Genomic DNA, 22,520 nt, shown 5'->3' with positions numbered 1-22,520 from the left:
GCCAAATGTCCAAACCACCCACTTTCCTATTCCCAGCAAATAAATCAGACGGAGGCCAGCTGAAATCTGGGCCAAGCACTTAGATGACTTGTGTGTCTGATTTTTGTTCCATGATATGAAACTCAAAATAAATCTAAAGGGAGAAGTTTCCCAGATACCAGCTAATTCACGGAAAACATCTTAAGCCTCTTCAGCACACACGTGAAGCTGATGAACAAACTCACTGTGGACGCAAATGAGAGGGTTTAGAGAGAACTCCCACGGAATTACTAAAGTCTTACTAAAGTCCCGTGTTCAGTCTGAGGCTCTAAAACTGAACACGGAATTTCTGAAGAACTTTTTAGGGTCCAGAGGGAAGAAATAGAAGTGGGGAAAGGCTTGGGAAATGGGACCTTTGAAAAAAGGTTGTAGGAGATGGAATTTGAGCTTTGAAAATAATGTGTGAACAAAAAGAAACTTGTGAGAGCAAGCACGGATGGTCCAAGAGGAGACTGGTATGAACGGTAGAGGAGGAGGCATTTCGTTCAGATGTTAAGAATAAACGTCCTGACTGTGAAACTTGTCAAACACAAAAATCAATAACCAAGCGACTGTGGGAGAGTGACCGAGGCTGTGTCAGGCTCTCTGAATATACGGACCAGGGTTCTCGATATAAAGACATACAGACAGGTGTTTAAGGACAGTCTCTCCCAGGTACCACAAGTCTGGTACTCCAAGCCATTGGCAGAGAAATGAAACCACTCAGCACACATTTGGCCCCTCTGCTTGGCCACGGCACCTAAAGTGGGTTCACTTACCAGAAGAAGCGGGACCCGGTCCCAGGATGGGGTGAACCCTATAAGGAGGGGGGCAGTGAGAAGTGATAGGTCTAAGCGGCTCTAGAAAAGATCAGTCTTTTTCCGGCCCTGGTCATCAGGTGTGGAAAAATTTAGAAAAGGGAGGGGAAATACCTAGAGAACACATCTAGAAATAAAGATATAGTAATTCTAAGAATGGAGGCTATTTATAGGGACGGGAAATGGGTTTGTGTGATTAGCTCGATCCAAGAATTACCTTGTGTCTATAATACACCTTTCTGTTAAGGAGATGTAACATCTTCCTTGACCAGATAAAGCTAGTCCCTTCTTTTTCTTTTAATTTAAATTTAATATTTATTATATATTGGAGTATAGTGGATTTACAACGTTGTTCTTGTTTTAGCTGTAAGGCAACTTGATTCAGTGTATGTCTAACACGTATATCTTTTCTTTTTCCTATTCTTTTCCCACATAGGTTATTACAGAGTGTTGAGTAGAGTTCCCTGTGTAGTCCCTTCCTTTTATGAAAGAACAGCACCAAATTACAAGGAAGTTTAAATCACTCTTTGCGTTGCCGGCAAACCCAGGACTAACCCCCAAGCTTTTCCCCTTCTGGCCGGTCTGTATGCTGGAGTAGAGCCATCCTGCCCTCATTATGGGAACTTTATTTCTCGCCGTGGCTTCTGTCTTGACTGCTAACCTTTCTCTCCTGTCCCGCAGCTGGGATGAGAGCAGCTCCATCAGCAGCGGGCTCAGTGATGCCTCAGACAACCTCAGCTCGGAAGAGTTCAACGCCAGCTCCTCACTCAACTCCCTGCCCACCACGCCGACGGCATCTCGCAGGAACTCGACTATAGTGGTACGTGGGAGTGCGGATGCCTAGGCCGCCTTCTGCAAGAGAACCACGGGGCAGACCGGGCCGTGCCTGTGCGCTTGGTGGCACGTCCGCTCACCTGCTCCGTGGGATTGGTTCCCACGTGCCCTTGGCCGAGTCCTTCTTGAGCTGGTGGAAGGAAATCCCTAGCTGCCGGGCAGTCACCTAAGGCGTGAGCTGCTGTCCTGGTGGGCGGGCCTCTATCGAGCGCCCACGCCAGTTCGGAGGGATGCCCGTAAGTGCTGTCCCACCTGGAGAGGAAGAGAAGCCCGGGATCTGTGCGCCGTCCTCTCTGGCAGCCTGGAGGTGCGGGCGGAAGGCTGGTTCACTGTCTGCTCTGGAAGAGTCAGGCCGCCCGGCAGCCAAAGTCCCTCCCTCCGCCCAGTCCTCCCTTCCCCACCTGAGCGTCCACCCTGCCTTCTCTCGTCTCCAGCTGCGCACGGACTCCGAGAAGCGCTCGCTGGCAGAGAGTGGGCTGAGCTGGTTCAGTGAGTCGGAGGAGAAGGCCCCCAAGAAGCTGGAGTACGACAGCGGCAGCCTGAAGATGGAGCCCGGGGCGTCCAAGTGGCGGCGGGAGCGGCCCGAGAGCTGCGAAGACCCATCCAAGGTTGGGGAACTGAAGAAGCCCGTCACCCTGGGGCACCCCGGGTCCCTGAAGAAGGGCAAGACCCCGCCGGTGGCCGTCACCTCCCCCATCACTCACACGGCCCAGAGCGCCCTCAAGGTCGCAGGTGAGCCGAGTGACAAGGGGCCGGGGGGACCAGGGCCAAGTGCTGCTTCCCTGGCTTCCTCACAGCCGTTAGCCCTCGGGAGACGGCCAGCCCGCACGCTGCCTCCACGTGCCGTCCCCCTAGTCCCCAGGCCATCCCGAGCCAGGGAAGACGGGCAGTACGATGTCCGCCGCGCACATGTGGGCATACAAATGCCACGTGCTTAAAGCCTAGGCCCAGCTGTAGAGGAGGGGGGAGCCTGGCCTGACCTGCCTCACACTGTCCAGCGGTTCCCTCTCCTCTCCTGGGACGCGCGGGTGATGCCCTTGTCTTCCTGAGGGCTTGTTTGCCACCCCAGGGAGGTCCTGACACAGTGTCAGAATCATGCCGCTCCCAGGGCGGCCCCTTGGTGACCCTCGGCCTCGGTCAGGCTCCCTCTGGTCCCTAACCACCGGCAGACACAGCTGGGTCCAGTCCTTTGCTCCCCCCACCTTCCCTCCCTGGACCAGTGTTAGACGTCATTCCTTCTTGACCATCTTTGTGATCGCCTTTGCCGTTTCAACCAAAATGGGACACCCTACCCTGGGAGCGGAAGACAACAAAGAACAAAACAAACAATCGGAGGGCCAGTCCCGCCCGGAGTCCCCTCCCGTCTGGCGAGAAGGGTCCACAGCCTGCAGGGCTCCCGCTCTCCCGCCCGCAGTTAGACCCTAAAGCCCCACGGCGCCCCTCCTCCCGGGGCCGGAGACGCTGGCCTAGCACTCACTCCTGTCCGCCCTCCGCAGGCAAACCCGAGGGCAAGGCCGCCGACAAGGGCAAGCTGGCGGTGAAGAGCGCCGGCCTGCAGCGCTCCTCCTCGGACGCCGGCCGCGACCGCCTGGGTGACGCCAAGAAGCCTCCCTCGGGCATCGCGCGCCCATCCACGTCGGGGTCCTTCGGCTACAAGAAGCCCCCTCCCGCCACAGGCACGGCCACCGTCGTGCAGACCGGGGGCTCGGCCACGCTCGGCAAGGTCCAGAAGTCCTCGGGCATCCCCGTCAAGCCGGCGAACGGACGCAAGACCAGCCTGGACGTGCCCAACAGCGCGGAGCCTGGCTTCCTGGCTCCGGGCGCCCGTTCCAACATCCAGTACCGCAGCCTGCCCCGACCGGCCAAGTCCAGCTCCATGAGCGTGACCGGTGGGCGGGCCGGCCCCCGGCCCGTGAGCAGCAGTATCGACCCCAGTCTCCTCAGCACCAGGCAGGGCAGCCTGACGCCCTCCAGGCTGAAGGAGCCCTCCAAGGGGGCCGGCGGGCGGGCCACCCCAGCCCCCGTCAACCAGACGGACCGGGAGAAGGAGAAGGCCAAGGCCAAGGCTGTGGCCCTGGACCCAGACAGTGTGTCCCTGAAGAGCATGGGCTCCCCGGAGAGCACGCCCAAGGGCCAAGCGAGCCACTCCCCGGCCCCCAAGTTGGCAGAGCTGCCGCCAACCCCCCTCAGGTACCCAGGCTGGGCGCTTCCTCCTGTCTGCCCGCCCGGCATCCTCCCAGGGTCCTGGCGCTCCTTAGACGGGGCGGCCTGTCGCCTGCTGCCCCTGGGCCTCCCCCCTGTTCCCCGGGTGCCGGGCGCCTCTTCCGTCTTTCAGAGCTGTTCTCAGTGCCCCCCGATGTGCTCTGAGCCTCTCCAAGCTCTTGCCTGGGTGGTTTTGCTGTTTTATTTTCTCACACACACATCCATTTGTGTGTAAACCCACCCTTGTCTCCCTTATGCATGTGCTGCCCCCTCGTTAAGACTTGATGGTGCCCAGGTCAAATTTCCTCCCCCGTATTTCCCAATGGCATTGAGAGAAGCCCCCCGTGCTTTGCAAAGAGCCCGAAAGCAAGGAAACAGGACCAGAATTTGGCTGAGATCCCACCTGCCTGTTGTTTCTCTAACTCCGTGATCCTAAATGTCCTGTTTTATCGTCACTTCTCTCAGGGCCACGGCTAAGAGCTTTGTCAAGCCGCCCTCCCTAGCCAATCTGGACAAGGTCAACTCCAACAGCCTGGATCTCCCTGCGTCCGCTGACGCCCATGCGCCGAAGGTCCCAGATCTGCACGCTCCGGGCCCGGCTGCCGGGGGCCCCCTCCCTTCTTGCTTCAGCCCCAGCCCAGCCCCCATCCTCAACATCAACTCCGCCAGCTTCTCCCAGGGCCTGGAGCTCATGAGCAGTTTCGGCGTCCCCAAAGAGACCCGCATGTACCCCAAGCTCTCAGGCCTGCACAGGAGCATGGAGTCCCTCCAGATGCCCATGAGCCTGCCCGGCGCCTTCCCCAGCAGCGCCCCCGTCCCCGCGGCCCCCGCGCCCCCCGCCGCCCCCGCAGAGGAGAACACCGAAGAGCTGCCCTGGAGCGGAAGCCCCAGGACCGGGCAGCTGGACAGGTAGGTGGGCGGGGCCGAGCCCGAGCCCGCCCCTGCCTCCGGCCGTGTTTGATTGCTGCTCTGTGACCTTCAACACTTGTGTGCCCATTAAGTAACCTCCTCTGCTTCTCAGCGACTTTATGGAACAAGATTTCGTTTCTGTGTTTAAATTCTGATTCTCACCTGCTACATGAGGAACCAGTACACAGACGTTCAGTGACTTCCCCAAGACCTCGTGACTGGTTCAACCTGCCCTCCGAAGCGTCTGCTTCCTAATCTTTGGCCCCAGATCATCCCTATTATGTCACATCCTGGTTTTCATCTACCACAGTATGATCTTTAAAAAGCTAATCAGAGGGAATTCCCTGGCGGTCCAGTGGTTAGGACTCCACGCTTTCACTGCCCAGGGCCCGGGTTCAATCCCTGGTTGCCGGGGAGCGGTGCCGGGGAGTGGGAAGCTTATCAGAGAAAAACATCGAACGTCTCAGATAAATTTCTCAAATTGTGAGCCCAGAGGCGGCTGTGGCTGACCTCCCCTTTGTTTATGGAGGCGGGGGACTCACAGTCGGATGCCCTGGGTCCCGGTGTTGCATCCGTCAAACCTCCGGTCCCAAACTCTAGTTCCTAAGATGGACCCACATGCTTCTCTTTTTTTCCTCCACAGTAATCAGCGGGATCGGAATACTCTTCCCAAGAAGGGGCTCAGGTAACCCTTACGTGTGTTTTTCTTTCCTATACCTGGGGCTCCTGGTCTGCATGAAAAACCGTAACTTGCCCTGTCCCAGGCTCCAGTCATGCATGCGGTGCCCCTTTCAGCCGGTCACGTGTACCTGGTTCCGTACATCCTCCCAGGCGCCCACCCAGGCTCACTGTTGTGTGTGCGTCACCTTGTAGCCGGGGCTCTGGTGACAGAGGAGAGACAGGCTTGCACATGGGACTCACGCACTTCCCGGCACCAGCCCGTGCTGTCTGCCCCAGTCCCGCGCTGTCTGCCCCAGTCCCGCCAGAACCGCCCCCCTCCAAGCCTGAGGGAGAGCGGGCCACCTCTGGCCACTCAGGTGGGCAGTAGGTCCTGCAGTCCGGTGATTCCTGCTGCTGGGAGGTTCGAACGCCGAGCTCTGTCCTGGGCCTCCGTCATCTCGGCCCACCTCGGGCAGCCCTGCAGGGATGCCCCCAGCCCTTCCGCCCCTCCCGAGGTCTGGGAGGATGCTGCCCCCCCACCCCCGTAGTCAGCCCCGACAGCTCCCACCTCCTCGTCCTGCTTTGGGAGCCCACCTCTGAGCTCAGGTGGTAGAAGCCCACACCGAGCTGTCGGCTGCCGCCCGCAGGTACCAGCTCCAGTCCCAGGAGGAGGCCAAGGAGCGGCGACACTCCCACACCATCGGGGGGCTGCCCGAGTCCGACGACCAACCAGAGCTGCCGTCGCCCCCTGCGCTGTCCATGTCCCTGAGTGCCAAGGGCCAGCTCACCAACATAGGTCAGTGTCCGCAGTCACCGCCGTGCCGGGGGGCAGGCAGGGCAGTGGGGCCTTGGGCTTCACCTCATACTTGGTTCGCGCCGTGGCGGCCGGTTCACGGGTCTCAGTTCATCCATCCACCGTGAGACGCACGGCTGAGTGCGCCTAGACCCTGACCTGAGACGTGGCCCCTGGGCCCAGGCTGTGGGGTCCTTGCAGCATCAGAGAGTCTGCCTGTTGGCGTGGAAGAGCCGTCAGGGAGGCCCAGAGCAAAACCCGGTGCAGCCAGAAGGGAGCCGCCGCACCCAGTGCCGCGACGCAGCGTTGGGCAGCTGGGGAGGCAGGGGGTGAGCGGCCGAGTGCAGAGGTGGGTCTGCCCCAAAGCTGGGACCGTCCAATCCCGGAGGCAGGGCTGAGGGAGCCCCGTGCTGGCCTCACCCTTCCTGGTGTCTGAGGAGAAGGGGCAGCTTGTGAGCAGTAGGCGACTCTGCTTCAGAGACGGGAGGGGCGAAGGCCGGGGCCAACGGCCCTGTTTCCTGGGGGCCGAGTGCCGGGGGCCCTTGAGGACAGAGCCCGGGCCGGCCTGTTGCTTCCTTCCTGTGTCTCCAAATCCACTGCCTCTTTCAGCGGAGCGAAGGAAGGCAGTAAGCAAAACCCGAGGACCTGTGACACGCCTGTGGGACGACTGGGGAATCTGAGAAAACTAGGGGTCGGGGTCATCTTGCTAGAGAAGGGCGCGATGCTAAAGGGAAGGTCATCTGGTCCCTGAGAGCCATTAAAGGGAGGGCGGGGCCGGCTCGCTGTCCGTCTCCATGGAGACCACACAGGGGGATGAGGGGCCAGGCCAAGCCACGATCATCACCTCACACACGCTGAAGGGCCCCGAGAGAGGTGGGGTTGTCTTCTTCCCAGGTCTTCCTGGAGACTGGACGTCCACGGAGTGTCCAAGGAGCCCCCGCACCCCAAGCATGCACGCCGAGAGGCAGGGGCCGAGGGGGCGGGGCTGCGGGCCAGCAGGGCTGCACAGCCTCCCGGACACGCTCACCGGCTCTGGCCTTCCAGCCAGGGTAATGCTGGGCACGCGCCCAGAGCGGCGTGCTTTATGGGGAGCCCCGCTCCCCTCCGTGGTGCCCGGCCGTGTGCCCCACAGCCTGACCCCTGTCTCTCGCTGGTTCTCTTCATCACTCGGATCTGAGTCTTGCTCTGAACTCTCAGGCCTCCCCGGCAGCCCGTTGTGTGTTAGAGAAACACGACACCCCGTTTTCATCGGCACATCCAAGTGATGCGAAGGTTTCAGAAAAGCTGCCAGGCCCCCAGCCTGACCTTCGAAAGCGACCTCTCCGGGGCAGACAAGCCCGAGGGAAGGGCGTTCAAACAGGCCACGCTCTTCGCCCCTGCACACCCGCCGCCCCGCCCGCCCGGCCTCCTCTCCGCCCCTTCATCCGCCTCTGCTCCTGGCGCCCCGCCCCCGGGACCGAAAGCTGACGCCCCTGCCTCTTCTCCCGCCCTCCCCTCCCTCTCCTGTCCCCCCCTCTGTCCTTCCAGTGAGTCCCACTGCGGCCACCACGCCAAGAATCACCCGCTCCAACAGCATCCCCACCCACGAGGCGGCCTTCGAGCTGTACGGCGGCTCCCAAATGGGGAGCACCTTGTCCCTGGCCGAGAGACCCAAGGGGATGATCCGGTCAGGATCCTTCCGAGACCCCACGGACGACGGTGAGACTTCATGCCAGCGCGGTTCACGCTCATTCCAGCTCTGCTGGGTCCCCTCGCCCGCCGCTGCCGCCACCGCGCACATGTCTGATTCACAGAACATCCAGTTGGGCCATTTCAGCTCTTTCTTCCCATCCCTTTGAAGGGTCTGGGGGCCCAGAAACCTTGGGTGGCACCGTCTAGCCCTGGGGCTTTGGGATGGAGCCTCTCCCGGGGGCCGGGGAGGGGAGGCAGCGTGCAAGGCTTATTTAGATGGCGCCCTCGGAGCACGCCGCCACCGTCCTCCCATCCCCCGAGTCATCAGAGGACAGGACCGCTTACGGGGACACAGAGGTAGCTCTTAAAGCCTTACGAGAATTAGGCATCTCATTCCTCTTTCAAGAACGTTCCGAAGACCGGCTTCAGGGCGGCCCTCTGGGCGCGGTGGCCAGAGCTGGAGCCCGGCTTTCTGGGGGTGAGACTTGGTGACATCAGGACGCGCATCCCGGGGGCTTTCCTTGCCGACATGCTCCGGTTCTCTCAGTAGGGCTGTCGTTCATGAAGAATCAGAATGAGTGTCTTGCACTTAGAGACTTTTCTCATCTGAACGGTCCCCACTGCGAAGAGGAGGCACAGGCAGAATTGCGTTTCGTTCTGAGCAGCTCTGATGGGAACTGCCTCTTCCTCAGCAGCGACGGTGCTTTCCTGATGGGGGAGGCGGTGACACGTGCCCGGGAGCATCTTCTCTCCCGGACCCCTGCGCCCTCGGAGGAGCAGGCTGGGCACAGGGCCCTCGCCCCGGCTGTCGGAGAGCACGGGCCAGAGGGGGCAGGCCAGCCCTGCCCGGAACTCGAGTCCTCGGCGGGGCAGACAGCCGCGTCCTCTGTTCTGTTCTCCCTCTCTGCTCCAGGATCAGAACCCAAACCCCGGCCTTAGCGCTCCTCCCGGGAACCCTCCCCGGGTTCCCCGGCCGAGCGCTTTGCTAACCCTTTGCGTTCTGCTTCTCTTGCAGTTCACGGCTCAGTGCTGTCCTTGGCCTCCAGTGCCTCTTCCACCTACTCCTCAGTAAGAGCCTCGCTTCTCCCCCCACCCCCAGCACCAAATTGCGCCCTGGACCCTCCTGGGGGCGGGGCGGGGTGGGGGCCCCTGGAGCTTAGGGCACGAAGTGGGCGCTTCTAGACCTCGGTGGTCCTTCCGGCCTCACCTCCAATCCCTGAGCGACCCTGGCGCCTTTTGTGCCTCCTTTGAAATACGGAGAATCCCCTGGTCGTGGAGGCGTTCTGTGCCCGGGAGGGTGGGCCGCGCTCAGGGACCCCAGAACCGTCGCTGTGTGCAGAATCTGCCGCATGTTCCTCGTGGGCCCTGGGCCCGCGTCTGCCCGTGAGGCGCAAGCTGGTCCTTAGGTTTGTTCTGCCCCTAATGCTTTACTCCTTCAAGTTGGTGGCGATAGAGTTAGTCTTCAGATCAGCAGTTTCATTTCCTGGCCTTCTTGGCAATGGCAGAGGTGGCTGTGACCTCTGCTCCAGAGGTGTGTTTTATTGAACCGTGGTCTGGGGTCTGAGCCCACCCCGTGAGGAGCCAGGCCCGGCCCCAGGGCTTCAGCCTCTTGGTGCTTCTGCATCTCGCTTCCTCGAGTTCTGCGCGCTGCCTTTGCCTCTGTAGTAACCGCCTTCTCTCTCTCTCTCTCTCTCTCTCTCTCTCTCTCTCTCTCTCCCCCTCTCCCCCCACCCCCCTTCTGTGCTCCTTCTCCAGGCTGAGGAGAGGATGCAGTCTGAGGTAGGGTCCCCAGCCTTCGCCCCGGCCTCCTAACACCCCTGCACCCCATTTCCTTGCGAGCCTTACATCTCTTCTGCCACTGTAAGTGCGTCTCCCTCTCCTTCGCAGCAAATCCGGAAGCTTCGCAGGGCACTGGAGTCATCCCAGGAGAAAGTAGCCACCTTGACGTCGCAGCTCTCCGCCAACGTGAGTGCCGGGGAGGGGACAGCCAGGCAGCTGTCTGGGCCCAAACTAGATGAGTTCAGCCCCAGGAGAACTGTCTCATGAGGTGTCCCGTGGGCTTTGATTCCAGGCAGCGGAGGATCTGAGGACTGGTCTCCTCCTCCGAGTCGGGATGTCTCTAAGGAGACATTTTCACCCCCACCCTAATTAATAGGTACGGATGAGCGCCCGTCCGATGGTCTGTGAACCCCCTAGAGAAAGAGAAAAGGGTTTATAACAGTGGTTCTGCGCGGAGGTGGGAACAGCCTTGCCATCGGCCGTGGACAGAAATAGTCACGGATCAGAATTATAGATCCCTGGGAACCCTCTGCCTCTGCCCTGGGGCGCGTCCGTGTCTTTGTTCACCCCGTCGCTGGGCAGGCACACAGCTGGGTAGTGGGGCTGCATCTGGGAACCGCAACACTGTTAGGAGGCCAGCCCGGGCTCCGGCTCCTCGCCCACAGCTGCCTTGTCTTCTTGGGCCCCTGAGCTTAGCTGGGGAGCCCGCGTGCTTGTCACCGCCCTCAGCCTGCCCAGAGTACATCCGCTCAGAATACGTTTCTTGTGGCCTCGGTTTTTCCACCCTGTGAGATGGGGAGAAACGAAGCTGCCCCACAAACTAGACCGCAGAAGCCTCTCCCCGGCGACCGAGCTGCAAAGAGAACATAAGAGCCATTTTCCCCCAAAGCTGTAAACAACAGCTGAGCCGGATCTGCGGAGCTTTCCAAGTGTTTGCACAAAGTCACCATGTCTGCAATTTCCGCAGTCCTTGCTGGTTTTTTTCTCTTCCCTTCCTCTCTGGGGAGCCCAGCTGTCAGGCCTGGGTCTCACTGGAATCAGGTAGAAGACCCTGCACCGCGGTTTTGCGTGTTTCCAATACATTCTGGCAGCGGTGTCCTCAGCACACTGGTTGTTCTCTGCGTTCTCTTTATTCTCTTTCCCAAACTCTCAGTTGGTCAGTTGTATTCTTACTGGCTTGCACGAAGCTCCTATCAAGCCTTTTCCCCACAGCTGGGGACCCGTAAGAATCGTAATAGAAACAAGACCCATCTCTTCTGTCCCTGGCGCCTCACCCAAGGCCATCACGTCCGGCAGAGCCCAGGAAGTTCATGTCTGGGAGACGGCGGCCGGGGAGGGGTGTCAGAGAGCATGAGCCTGTCTGACTCATTTACACCCTGTCAGTGTCGTGCTGTCGAGTCTGGGCCAGAGCCAAGGGAATGAGTTTAGAAGGTGACTCTCTTAGAACAGGAAGTTCCTTTTGGCTAAGAGAGGACAAACTAAACGCTCAGACGTGACGGTCCTGAATTTTGGAGACAGGCTTTCACTGAGGGTCAGAGTCCTGGATTCTGGAAGGTTCTCTGCTGTTCTCAGGGTCCCCCGATTCCAGACCTCGTGTCCTGTTCACCGGGACTCCCCAGCTGCCCATGCTGGGCACAGCCTGGACGCCTTCCCCCTCCCACATGCCAGCCTTTCTCCAGACCCCTGGCTGAGCCCCGAGGGCATACAGGCTCCCTAGTGGGGCTGGGGGTGAGGGGGGCTCAGAGGAGGGACAGGATGCGGGGCGGCAGCCCCCCCCCAGAGGAGAGGGAGCCCCAGACGGGAAGAGGCCGGCACGGAAAAGCCCCGAGGAGCCGGGGTCTCGGGGCCTCTCACGAGGAGCCGTGCGCTCACAGACGGGCAGGGACGTAGGGACCGAACAAGAGGTGACCCAAGGCCAGGAAGGCAGGAACTCCCGGTCCAGCAGGTGGAGGTAACCCCATCGTGGCACAGACCTGCCAAGGAGCCCGGCCTGCACCAGAGAGGCCTCCAGCCTGTGTCAAGGACAGGGGGCGAACACTAGGGTCGACCCCCAGGGAGGCAGAGCCACTGGCCGAGGGGAAGCAGGGGTTACAGGCCCCCAGAGCTCTGTGGCGTGCGCCCCTCCCTTGAAAGGCCACAGTTTACTCCCCCCCAGCCACGGCCGTTCCTCTCCCGGAGCGAGCGTCCCCCTCTCTGGTCCCAGCCTCAGCACGCCCCCCTTCCCTGCAGGCCTTCCTGCTGGCAGAGCCGGAGTTCCTGCCGCTCCCCCTGCTGCCCCCCACCAGGTCCTTGGGGGCCCCTCGCGGAGCCGGCCTGACACCTAGTGGCCAGACTGTGGAATTGCCGCAAGGTGGCCCAAGCTACCGCTCCAGCCCCAGGATCAGGGAAAGAGCAGCCAGAACCTAAGAATGGAGGCCCCCTGGGCGCGGGGGTGGGAAGCTGTCCCAAACCCGTTCTCTGGGAGTGATGGGGCCCTGGGGGAGGAGTTACACCAGGATAAAGCGACGGCCCCCGAGGTGACGCCCCCCTGGAAGCAGGGGACACTCCCACCTCTGCAAACAGTAGGTGTCACATTTCTAGACGCCTCCAAAGACCTGCCCCACCCTGATGCTGTCTGTGCCGCTTCATCATTCAAGGAGCTGGGCCCCCCAGGAATGTTCTTCGGGCAGAAAGGGAACCAAGGTGTAAGAGCCGCTACGCGGTTGGTCAGCTCAGCCATCTCCCACAGACGTCCCCTCCTTTCCCCAAACCCAGGCACCTGGGGAACCCCCGTACGTGTTTGTTTCAGGCCAACCTGGTGGCGGCTTTTGAGCAGAGCCTGGTGAGCATGACATGCCGCCTGCGGCACCTGGCGGAGACAGCCGAGGAGAAGGTGAGAGCCTGGGTGGGGGACGGACAGGCCAGGCCAGCCCCCTCCCTCCTGCCGCCCTGGGTCCTCCACCTGCCCCAATTCCCTGCCCTCCCCATCGGGTCTGGAGAGTCCCGAGCCCAGCCCCTGGCCGGGCACAGAGCAGGTGTCCCCCAGCCACACCTGTGACACCACTTCGTTTCTCTCTCAGGACACTGAGCTACTGGACTTACGGGAAACCATAGACTTTCTGAAGAAGAAGAACTCTGAGGCCCAGGCCGTCATTCAGGGGGCCCTCAATGCCTCAGAAGCCACACCCAAAGGTAGGCCTTCCGGCCACAGGGCTGGGCTGGAAAGAGGCTTACTGCAGGATTTCTCTCCACGTCAGGTTTCTAGAAGGTGAGGGCCCTCGGACGGTCAGCAAGGAGCAGCAGGGGCATGACCCCATCACCCCAGAGGGTGAGGGAGAGGAGAGGGTCCTCACCTCCGACCTCAAATGACTGTCGAAGACGGTCGTTAACATAGCACTTTCCTCTTACAAACGCAAGGTACTCCTGCTGTACAGCCCAGCGGTCACGCTCCTTGGTATCTGCCCAAAGGAGCTGAAGTGTTATGTCCCCACAGAAACCTACACATGGGTGTTTACAGCAGCTTTATTCACAGTCAGCAAAACTCAGACGCAACCCCGATGTCCTGCGGTAGGCGAACGGATGAATAAACTGTGCCATAGCCAGACCACGAAATGTCACTCAGCATTATAAAGAAACGAGTTATCAAACGCGAGAAGATGCCGACCGTGTTAAGGGTACACTGCTGAGCGAAAGAGCCAGTCAGGAAAGGCTGCGTGTTGTGTGATTCCGACTGTGTGACATTCCGGGAGAGACGAGACTCTGGGAACAGTGACCGGGTCGGGGCTGGGGGCGGGGAACGGAGGTGGGCAGGCAGAGGGTTTGCAGGGCGGTGACAGCACTCTGTAGCATACGGTGATGGGGGATATGTGTCCGTATCCGTTTGTCCAGACCCACAGAATGTACCACCAAGAGCGAAGCCCAGTGTAAACTCTGGGCTCCGGGGGACGGTGACGTGTCAGTGCAGGTCCATCGATTGTAGCCAATGTAGCTTCTGGTGGGGATGTTGATAGTGGGGGGCCGTGCATGTAGGGGGGCAGGGGGTAGTGGGGCATCTCTGTACCTTCCGCTCAAATTTGCCATGAACCTAAAAGTGCCCTAGAAAGTAGTCTAAAACACTAGCACTTTCCGCTTTGACATAAACGTGTGCGTGCGCAGACGTGTGTATAACCCCACTTGATCCTCACTTCGGTTCTCCGAGAGGAATGAATCGACTCTTCATATGAGACAGAGATCACGTGGATTCCATGGGGCTCAAGTGACAGGTTAGCCTGGGATCTAACAGCCAGTCAAGCTTTGCTAGAGAAAGTCAGGATGAGGGGTGATCTGGGCGGGGGGCTGGGGGTGGATGAAGGTGGTCACAAGGTGCAGCCTTCTGGTAGGAGATAAATAAGTACTAAGAATGCAAGGTGCCATATGATTAATACAATTAACACAGACAGCTGCATGAAAGCGGTTGAGAGTAAATAAAGAGGCCAGGTTGGTGGAAAGGAAAGTTTACTTTATTTTGGATGCCGGCAATCTGGTGGGGAGGACAGACACCTGTCCAAAGGCCAACTCCCCCCACTGACAATCAATGGGCAACAGCTTTTATAGACAGAGGGAGGGGGCAACATGCAGAAATAGCAGAGTCAGCTCTGACAGTCATCTTAAAATTGGTCATCAGTGGTCTGACCAGCGTCATCTTGATTCTTTTAGATACAGTTAATCTTCAGTTCCAGGGTCTGTTTGTTCCCATTTCCCTGATGCCAGTTCTCGGAATTGTGGCAGCTTATGTCATGGCTACAGCCTGGTCATCATGTAGTTAAATTCTTCCACCTGGTGGGGGTCTCATTGTCTATAAGACAGCTCACAGGGTACAGCTCAGAATATTATCTGTAGCCGTTAAGGAGGAACTAAATGTCCTTGACTATGCTTAATGACTAACCTATTATTATTTGGTCTCCTTTGACTGTTTTCCTTTGTTTCTGCATTTTCTCACTTCTCTGATTAAACTTATTCTTTGGCTAAAGTTTTTCCACACACAAAAGGCAGGCTGAGGACATGGGGGTGGCAAGGACCACAGGGTCCTGCTCCGTTTCACCTTGAAGAACCAAAGCTTTCCATTTTGATGAAGTGTAATTGATCTGTTTTTTTCTTCGATTTGTGTGTGTGTGTGCTTTAGGTGTTGTATCTAAAAAACTGTTGCCTGATCCAAGATCATGAATATTTATTCCTACGTTAGCTTCTAAAAGTTTTATATAGTTTTAGCTGTTTCATTTAGATCTTTGGTCCATTTTGAGTTTCTTTTCCTATATGGTGTGAGGTAGGGGTCCAACTTCATTCTTTTATAAGTGGCTGTCCTGCTGTCCCAGCACCATTCGTTGAAAAGACTATTTTCTCCATTCACTTATCTTGGCAGTCTTGCAGGAAATCAATCAGCCGTAAATATATGGGTTTATTTCTGGATTCTCAGTTTTATGCCATTAATTCATTCATATGTCTATCCTTACCAGGTACCACCCTGCCTTGATTACTATAGCTTTGTAGTAGGTTTTGAAATCAGAAGTGTGGGTCCTCCAAATTTGATCTTTTTCAAGATGGTTTTGGCTACTCTGTGCCCTTTGTTTTCCCATGTGAACCTTAGGGTCACTTTGTCAATCTCTGCAAATTATCTGGCTGGGATTTTGGTGTAGAGATTGTATTGGCTCAGTACGTGAATTTGGAAAGTACTGTCGTCTTCACAATGCTGTCTTCCATGGCCATGGCATGCCTTTCCATTTATTTAGATATACTTTAATTTCTTTCAGTAGTGTTTTGCAGCCTTCAGTATACGTCTTGCATTTCTTTTGCTGAATTTAATTTTTGATCCTATGGTAAGTAGAATTGTTTTCTTAATTTCCTTTTCAGATCAGTCATCACTAGTATAGAGAAATACAATTGATTTTCTTGTATGTTCATCTTGAATCCTGCAAACTTACTGAGTTCATTTATTAACTCAATGGGTTTTACAACTTCTTCGTCTGTATGTCCCTTTTCTTAATCTGTGTCACGCTCCTGAATCCCATACCTCTATTTCCAACTGCTTAACGCTCTCCCTTCTGCACTTTTGCCCACTTCAGGTGTAAACACCTGCCTGGTCACTGAATCCACCAATAGGAGTGTCATCCTTTACGTCTCCCTGTTCACCCTGTGTGGTCAGTTAGCTTCTACACATAACTCACACATAGATCTGTATGTCTGTCCTCCGCTGTCTTGTCAACCCCCTGGCTTAGGCTGTCACTCTTCTTCTGGGTTATCACAGTAATTTCCTAACTAGTCTTGTGTTGCTACAGTCCTCCTGTCACTCTGCCCCCAGAGTGATCCAGCCACATCAGTTAAGATCAGAAATCATTGCAATTTGAATTTGCTTAGGTGTAATACTGATGCTGTGAGATAATGCCCTTATTCTTAGAAGTGTTTAGTGGTAAAGTGTCACGTCTGCAACTTGCTTTCAAATTGTTCAGGAAAATGTTCTGTGTGTGGGTGTGTGTATGTGTGTGCACATGTCTGTATGCAGAGAGAGTGTGCACTGGTGCAAATATAACAAAATATCACAGTTGTTATATGGTGGGGAGGGCCTGTGGGTGTCCTCCCTTGTGCTGTGCTTTAAGTGTTTCTCTGAGTTTGAAACGTTTCAGAAAAGCAAGTTAAAGGGAAAGAGAACACATGCAAACCCTGCAGCAGGAGCACCGCCCTCCTCCTGGTCTAGGATGCGCTTTCTCTCTGCCCGCATCCACATCTCCCGTCACTTCTCCTGCGGGCTCTGCCCCAGCTTCCACCGCAGGAACAGCCAGCCGTTTTTGAGCACCTCCAGTATGCCAGGCACTGTTCTGAGCATTGTACTTATGTTAACTCGTTTATTGCAGGTAGCAACCCTATAAAATATATTTTACAGTTGAGAATAAGATCAGAGAAGACAAGTAACTGGCTCAAACATAGCTCCTAAGCGATGGGTCTGGGACATCAAGCTATTTCTAGTTTCCCGAGTACACCTGATTCTTCAGCTATATTTGTGTTGAATGGATAAGTGAATCCTGTCCTTTGCTTTCATGTTTTCCTCATTCTTCTTGACCCAGGTTCAACTTGGCCGTCAAAGAACTAATGCTTAAAGCAATGATGCCTACTTTACTTTGCTTGTAAGTAGGTAATACATGTACATGGCACAAAATTTTTAATGCACAAAAGATTTCTTAACTTTCTGTAGACTGTTTGATTCTAAAGCACGTCCTTTGCTCTTAAAAGTACCATATAGCATATTTGAAAAATTTAATTGACAGGCTCACAGCTAATTGGACCCCCAAGTAACTGATGATAGATACTTGTTTTGCTGCCTTTCATTTTGTTGTTAAGTAACTAATTGTAAATTAAATTTATCACAAAAGCAATACACGTTCTGGAGGAAAATGTGAACTAGGGGTTGGCAAACCCTGGCCCATTGGCCAAATCTGGCTCACCACCTGTTTTTAAATAAAGTTTTACTGGCACACAGGCATGCTCATTAATGTACATACTGTCTGCGGCTGCTTTAATGCCACCCAGCCTTGCCGAGTAGTTGTAAGAAAGATCAAATGGTCACAAAGCCTAAGATATTTACTGTCTGGCCTTTACAGTAAAAGCTCGTGTGGTAAAAGATAAAATCCCTCTCCCCGAACCCCCCTCCAAATCCCACTCCCCAGGGGTAATTACTGCTAATAGTTTCTTGTAAACCTTCCAGAAATAATTTTCTATGCAGATATAAACAAATGTATGGATTCATAGCTCCATTTTTATACAAATGAAAAATTCTTTACTTCAGTTAAGCATATTCCCTTGAGAAGTTTGCATACCTTTTAAAATAACTGGAGGCATGCTGGGTTGCAGCAAAACTTGGTTTGATGGTCATGGAGCGAAGGGTTTTCCATGTGCTTTGGGAGCGTGGTGATTCCTTCATCGGATCCTAGGATCTTGTTTTCCCTGTGGTATGAAGGGAAAACTAGAGTTGAAGGATCCATTGCTGGTCAAGGAGAGGCGAGAAAAGAACCAGGCACGTCTCCTGCACTGAACAGGGGAAAAGCTGCAGAGAGGCACCTCTAGCCCCCTCTTTCTGGGCTAGCTCCTGCCACTTCGCCCTTCTCCTTGTTCTTGTGAGACGTTGCGCATAGTCACCCAAGATGCTAAGCCTGGAGGAGGCTGGGTCAAAGGTGCACGCGGGGGATCTCCCCGCCCATTTCTCTCCAACTTCCTGTGAACCTCTAATGATTTCATAGTAAGGTTTTAAAAATCCAGTCCTCTCGGCACAAGGCAGACTTCCTTCGAGGGGCCCCCAGGGCTCGCCCCGCTGGGCTTGTCCTCCAGCATCCCCCTCGCTGTTCCCCTGCTCCCCGGCCCTGCTACCCAGCCTGAGGAGCCCCAGCGCACAACCGGCTCCCTGCACAGCCTTTGCAGGGGCTGTTTTTCAGCCCTAAAATCATTTTCCAATGTTCCCACCTGAAGAGCTTTGGTTCTTTCAACACTCAAAGGCCTTCTCCTTTATTAACCCTTTCCTTCTCCGTAGTAGAAAAGGGCGTCATTTGGCTGCCATTGCGGACCTTCTCAGAGAGCTGAAAAGATTTTCTGCCCATCAGATGAGGAAACTAAAGCTTTTTGGGGTTAAATGCGGGGCACTTGGCCTTGGACCCCCCCCATCCAATATTCCTAGAGAAAGTCCTGAGGGCGTCAGGTCACTGTCTCCATAGGACTGTGGACGCCTGGCCTGGGCTGCCCCTTGTCACACCTGCTCAAGCCGAGGGCACTGGATTCTGTGTTGCTTTTTCTCCTACTAGACTGGGAGCCTCTTGAGGACGGGGATCATTTCCTACTTGTTTTTTTTATCCCTTAACCTTTGTTTATGTTGAAACGTGACTGGCACTCAGTAAAGGCTTGTTGAGAGGATGGTCCAAAAAAAGGAAGAATGTGGACGAGGAGGTGGGTGGTTCCTCCTCTTTCTCCTGCAGCGAGACTTGCCCTAAGCCTCACGCCGTCTCCTTTAAACCCGCCGTGTCTGTGATCGCCCCCTGTGCTTGGCCCCTAGAACTCCGGATCAAGAGGCAGAACTCCTCGGACAGCATCTCGAGCCTCAACAGCATTACCAGTCACTCCAGCATCGGCAGCAGCAAGGAGGCCGAGGCCAAAAAGAAGAAGAAGAAGAGCTGGGTAGGTGAAGGTTTGGGGGAGCCGCATGGGACGCTGGGGGACCACACCACCTCAGCACGGGAGCCAGCCTTCCGGAACTCACCACGATGAGTCCCATCTGATAGGAGCCCCTGGTGGCGTCTGCCCAGAGCAAGGTCTGCCGCAGCTACCCGCCCCCTTCCCCCCCACCAGCCATCCCCTCCAGCCCTGCACACATCTGATGGGCAACAGAAGGAGACATTCAGAAGGGAACGCCCCATCTGTCTCCACCCACTCCCATACTGTGGAGAGAAGATTTTATGAACAAAGCCACTCATTCTAGATGCTCCTGGAGGTCATTTCTTCAACTTTTTGGAGAGGTATTTGTGGAACTTTCCAGATTACCTCAAAAGGAACCTTTGTATTACCTGACCGGTCCAGAGAGCATTGTTTTGGTTGTTTGTTTGTTTCCCAGATAACCCTAAACTGACTTGGGATGCCCTTTCTGACACTATCGAGGCAGATGGAAAACACCGCCAGCCCTTCTGCTGCCCGTGTGGAGGAGGGGGGCCCCACGAGGGCATGTGCCACCCGCTGTCCCCGTGTGATGAGCCCCCCACAGACCTTTGTGTAGTCCAGACAGGGGCCACCGTGTGAAATGAGTGATTAAGTGTTGCTTCTTTTTTTTTTTTTCCCCTTCAAAATGCTGACTTCAAATCCCTATTTTTTTCCAGGTCTACGAGGTAAGACACTCACTCCTCTCCGTTTTCTCTTTGCCTTTGCCGTACCCTTCCCATCTCCAGAGCAACCCCCTCCCCCTAAACAGAGACGGCCACTCACGAGACTAACTGTGACCACCTCCGCCAAGCCCCTAACGCCCTCCCCTGCATGTCCATCCACGGCCGCCCCACGAGGACAGAGGAGAGGTCTGCCCAGGCGCCGAGCGGGAGGGCTCTGCCTCCTCCTGCCTGCCCCGACCCCGGTCCAAAGTCCACCTGTTATAAAAGCAGTCAGACCATGCTCCCCCTGTCCGGAAAGCAAGCACCCTGATCTTTTGATCCATCAAACCCTAGAAGCCCCAAATGGAAGAGATTGCCAGAGGCCAGTTCAGTTTGGGGGTAGCCTCAAGATTTAGCTCTGGAGTGAGATGAACCAGAGAGAGGTGAGCGCTGGACCTCAGGTTACTCTAAAGCCTGAAGCCCTCTGAGCAGCCATGGGGTTTCCAAAGACCTTTCGGGGATTAGGGTATAAAAAGTCTAAGACAAACAGAAAGTGAACCCACAATTTCCATGACAAACCAGACACGTTAAGGTCCACTCAAACCCTGTCCCAACATTGTGCTGGGTGTTGTGAGGACAGGAAACACAGAGTCTGTGAGCTCAAGGAGTCTGCAGAATTGCCAGGGACACAAAAATACTGTCCATTTAAAACTGATAACAATCCAGCAGTGTCAAATGCTTAATTCAGTGAGTGAGGCTCAGGGAGCTCACAGACGAGAGACCCGTTCCGGAAGGCAGCCCCCAGGGGACTAAAGCTACGGAGGTGGGATCGTGATGGGCAGAGAGGGGTATGCAGAGCTTCCTGCAGACCCTGGTCAGAAGGGGCGGCAGGCAGGGAGCACGTCCCTCCCCCAGAGCCTGACCGAGGGGCACAGGGAGGAAGGACCTGAACGCAGGGGATTACTGAGACTTGAGTCTTAGTGCAGCATCGCCCCAGGTGAGTTCCACACCAGCCCTTCAAGGTGCTCGGATCTGAGGAACGCTGCCTTCTACACGCACGTATCTCAGGACAGAGTCCCGGTTCATTTTGCTGGATCCACTTCTCCGGAACTCATTTGACCACGGAATCCCTCACCACATCACACCACACAGTGCAATGCCCAGCAGTTCTGCTTTGGGGACACGGAACCACACAGAGCACTGTTCCCACTTAGGATCTCGGTGATCTTAGAGGGCGGGTGTTCCCGGCAGACGGGTGTCACAGGACCTGTTCCTGCATGTGCACACACACGTACACGCACACACAACTCACACACATTCATACACACTGGTACACACACACACACACGTACACGCACACACAACTCACACACACACATTCATACACACTGGTACACACACACACACACGTACACGCACACACAACTCACACACACACATTCATACACACTGGTACACACACACACACACACACACAACTCACACACACACATTCATACACACTGGTACACACACACACGTACACGCACACACAACTCACACACATTCATACACACTGGTACACACACACACACACGTACACGCACACACAACTCACACACACACATTCATACACACTGGTACACACACACACGTACTCACACACACATTCATACACACTGGTACACACACACACGCACACACAACTCACACACACATTCATACACACTGGTACACACACACGTACACGCACACACAACTCACACACATTCATACACACTGGTACACACACACACACACGTACACGCACACACAACTCACACACACACATTCATACACACTGGTACACACACACACACACACACACAACTCACACACACACATTCATACACACTGGTACACACACACACAGGCACACACGGCTTCCCGGGAGGCAGGGGCTAGAGAAGTCTTCATCGGGTTGAAAATCAGGAAGCCCGAGTCCTAGTCCCAGGTCTCCATCTCTGCAGAGAACGGTGCTTCCTGACACTCTGAGCCACGTGATGGCATGTCCCCCCCACACACACTCCCTCCCTCACATCCCCATCACCAGATGGGTCTTCCTACGTCCCACCTGGTAGAGACCCTGACACGCCCCACCCGCAGCGCCAGCCACCACCTGCAGCTTTCCCAGGCTCCAGGAGACACACATGGAAAGAGTGCCCTCAGATTTGCACTCTCTTCTCTTGCTGTCCCAGCGATCTGGTTTGCTTTGACCCCTCCTTTACTCTCTGTGTCCGGCTGCCTCTCCGTCTCCCCGTGTGTGTGCGCATGCTAAATGGATGCATGTGACGGGTGTGGGACAGAACCCTGGTCTCCCTCCCTCATGCCTAACACCCAGCTCATCAACACCCAAGACCAAGCCAGTTACGGTCAGATTATAATCCCCTGCGTACCTGGAGGAAATGCTGGCAGGTGTCCCTTATTCTGGGACATTTGAGTGGAAATACTCGAAAGCACTTGTATCTGGTTGTTTTCACCATCCTGTAATGTGCGGAGCACAGGAGGCACTAAAAGAAGCTTGGTTCCACTCCCTTCTGTTGATTCCACAGAATCGTAGTGTAAGTTTCTGGTGGGTAGATTCTGATCCGATGAGCCCTGCTCAGAGGTGGGTCCTGAGGCCCAAGTGAGCCAGGCTGCAGACGGAGCAGTTGCTGGTCTGCGGGAGAAGGTGGGATGGGGTCGCCGAGAGGCACGCCTTGTGTCCCAGGGCGTCCCCTCCGTCCCTTCACGGGTGCGGCTCCCCCACAGGGGAGGGAAGACCCAGAAAGTTCCCATAGCACAGCAGCAAGTCCCACTCTCTCTCAGCCCGAATTCCTAGGCGAGTCTCCCACCCGTATTCCATGAAGCCAGTGAAGCCTTTGGGGGAGGCCTGCTTACCGACACATCCCTGCCTCTGGCCTCTGTCACAGAAGCCCCTCCGCCCTCACCGTCTCCAGCGCGGAGCCCTGACTGCTCTCTCCCCGGATCTGC

General features: G+C 56.0%; 1 protein-coding gene across 8 annotated transcripts in view; it reads left to right on the top strand.

Annotated features, from left to right (window-relative positions):
• Positions 1-22,520, top strand: part of NAV1 (neuron navigator 1) — a 215,089-nt gene that overhangs the window by 177,764 nt on the left and 14,805 nt on the right. For 5 of the 8 annotated variants that reach the window (XM_082462991.1, XM_082462989.1, XM_082462990.1 and 2 more), the window contains 13 exons: positions 1,518-1,656; positions 2,105-2,402; positions 3,167-3,860; positions 4,338-4,781; positions 5,425-5,466; positions 6,089-6,237; positions 7,762-7,932; positions 8,921-8,973; positions 9,661-9,684; positions 9,793-9,870; positions 12,473-12,556; positions 12,744-12,855; positions 18,731-18,852. In XM_082462991.1, the coding sequence (XP_082319117.1) occupies positions 1,518-1,656; positions 2,105-2,402; positions 3,167-3,860; positions 4,338-4,781; positions 5,425-5,466; positions 6,089-6,237; positions 7,762-7,932; positions 8,921-8,973; positions 9,661-9,684; positions 9,793-9,870; positions 12,473-12,556; positions 12,744-12,855; positions 18,731-18,852 (2,410 nt within the window). The remainder of the gene's footprint in view (positions 1-1,517; positions 1,657-2,104; positions 2,403-3,166; positions 3,861-4,337; positions 4,782-5,424; positions 5,467-6,088; positions 6,238-7,761; positions 7,933-8,920; positions 8,974-9,660; positions 9,685-9,792; positions 9,871-12,472; positions 12,557-12,743; positions 12,856-18,730; positions 18,853-22,520) is intronic. The other 3 variants (XM_082462992.1, XM_082462993.1, XM_082462996.1) reach the window with 1 other exon arrangement.

This window comes from Balaenoptera physalus (assembly GCF_965194825.1).
Source record: "Balaenoptera physalus genome assembly, chromosome: 1".
NCBI lineage: Eukaryota > Metazoa > Chordata > Mammalia > Artiodactyla > Balaenopteridae > Balaenoptera > Balaenoptera physalus.
Note: the sequence above shows the minus strand (reverse complement) of the source record. Positions and strands in the feature narration are given on the sequence as shown.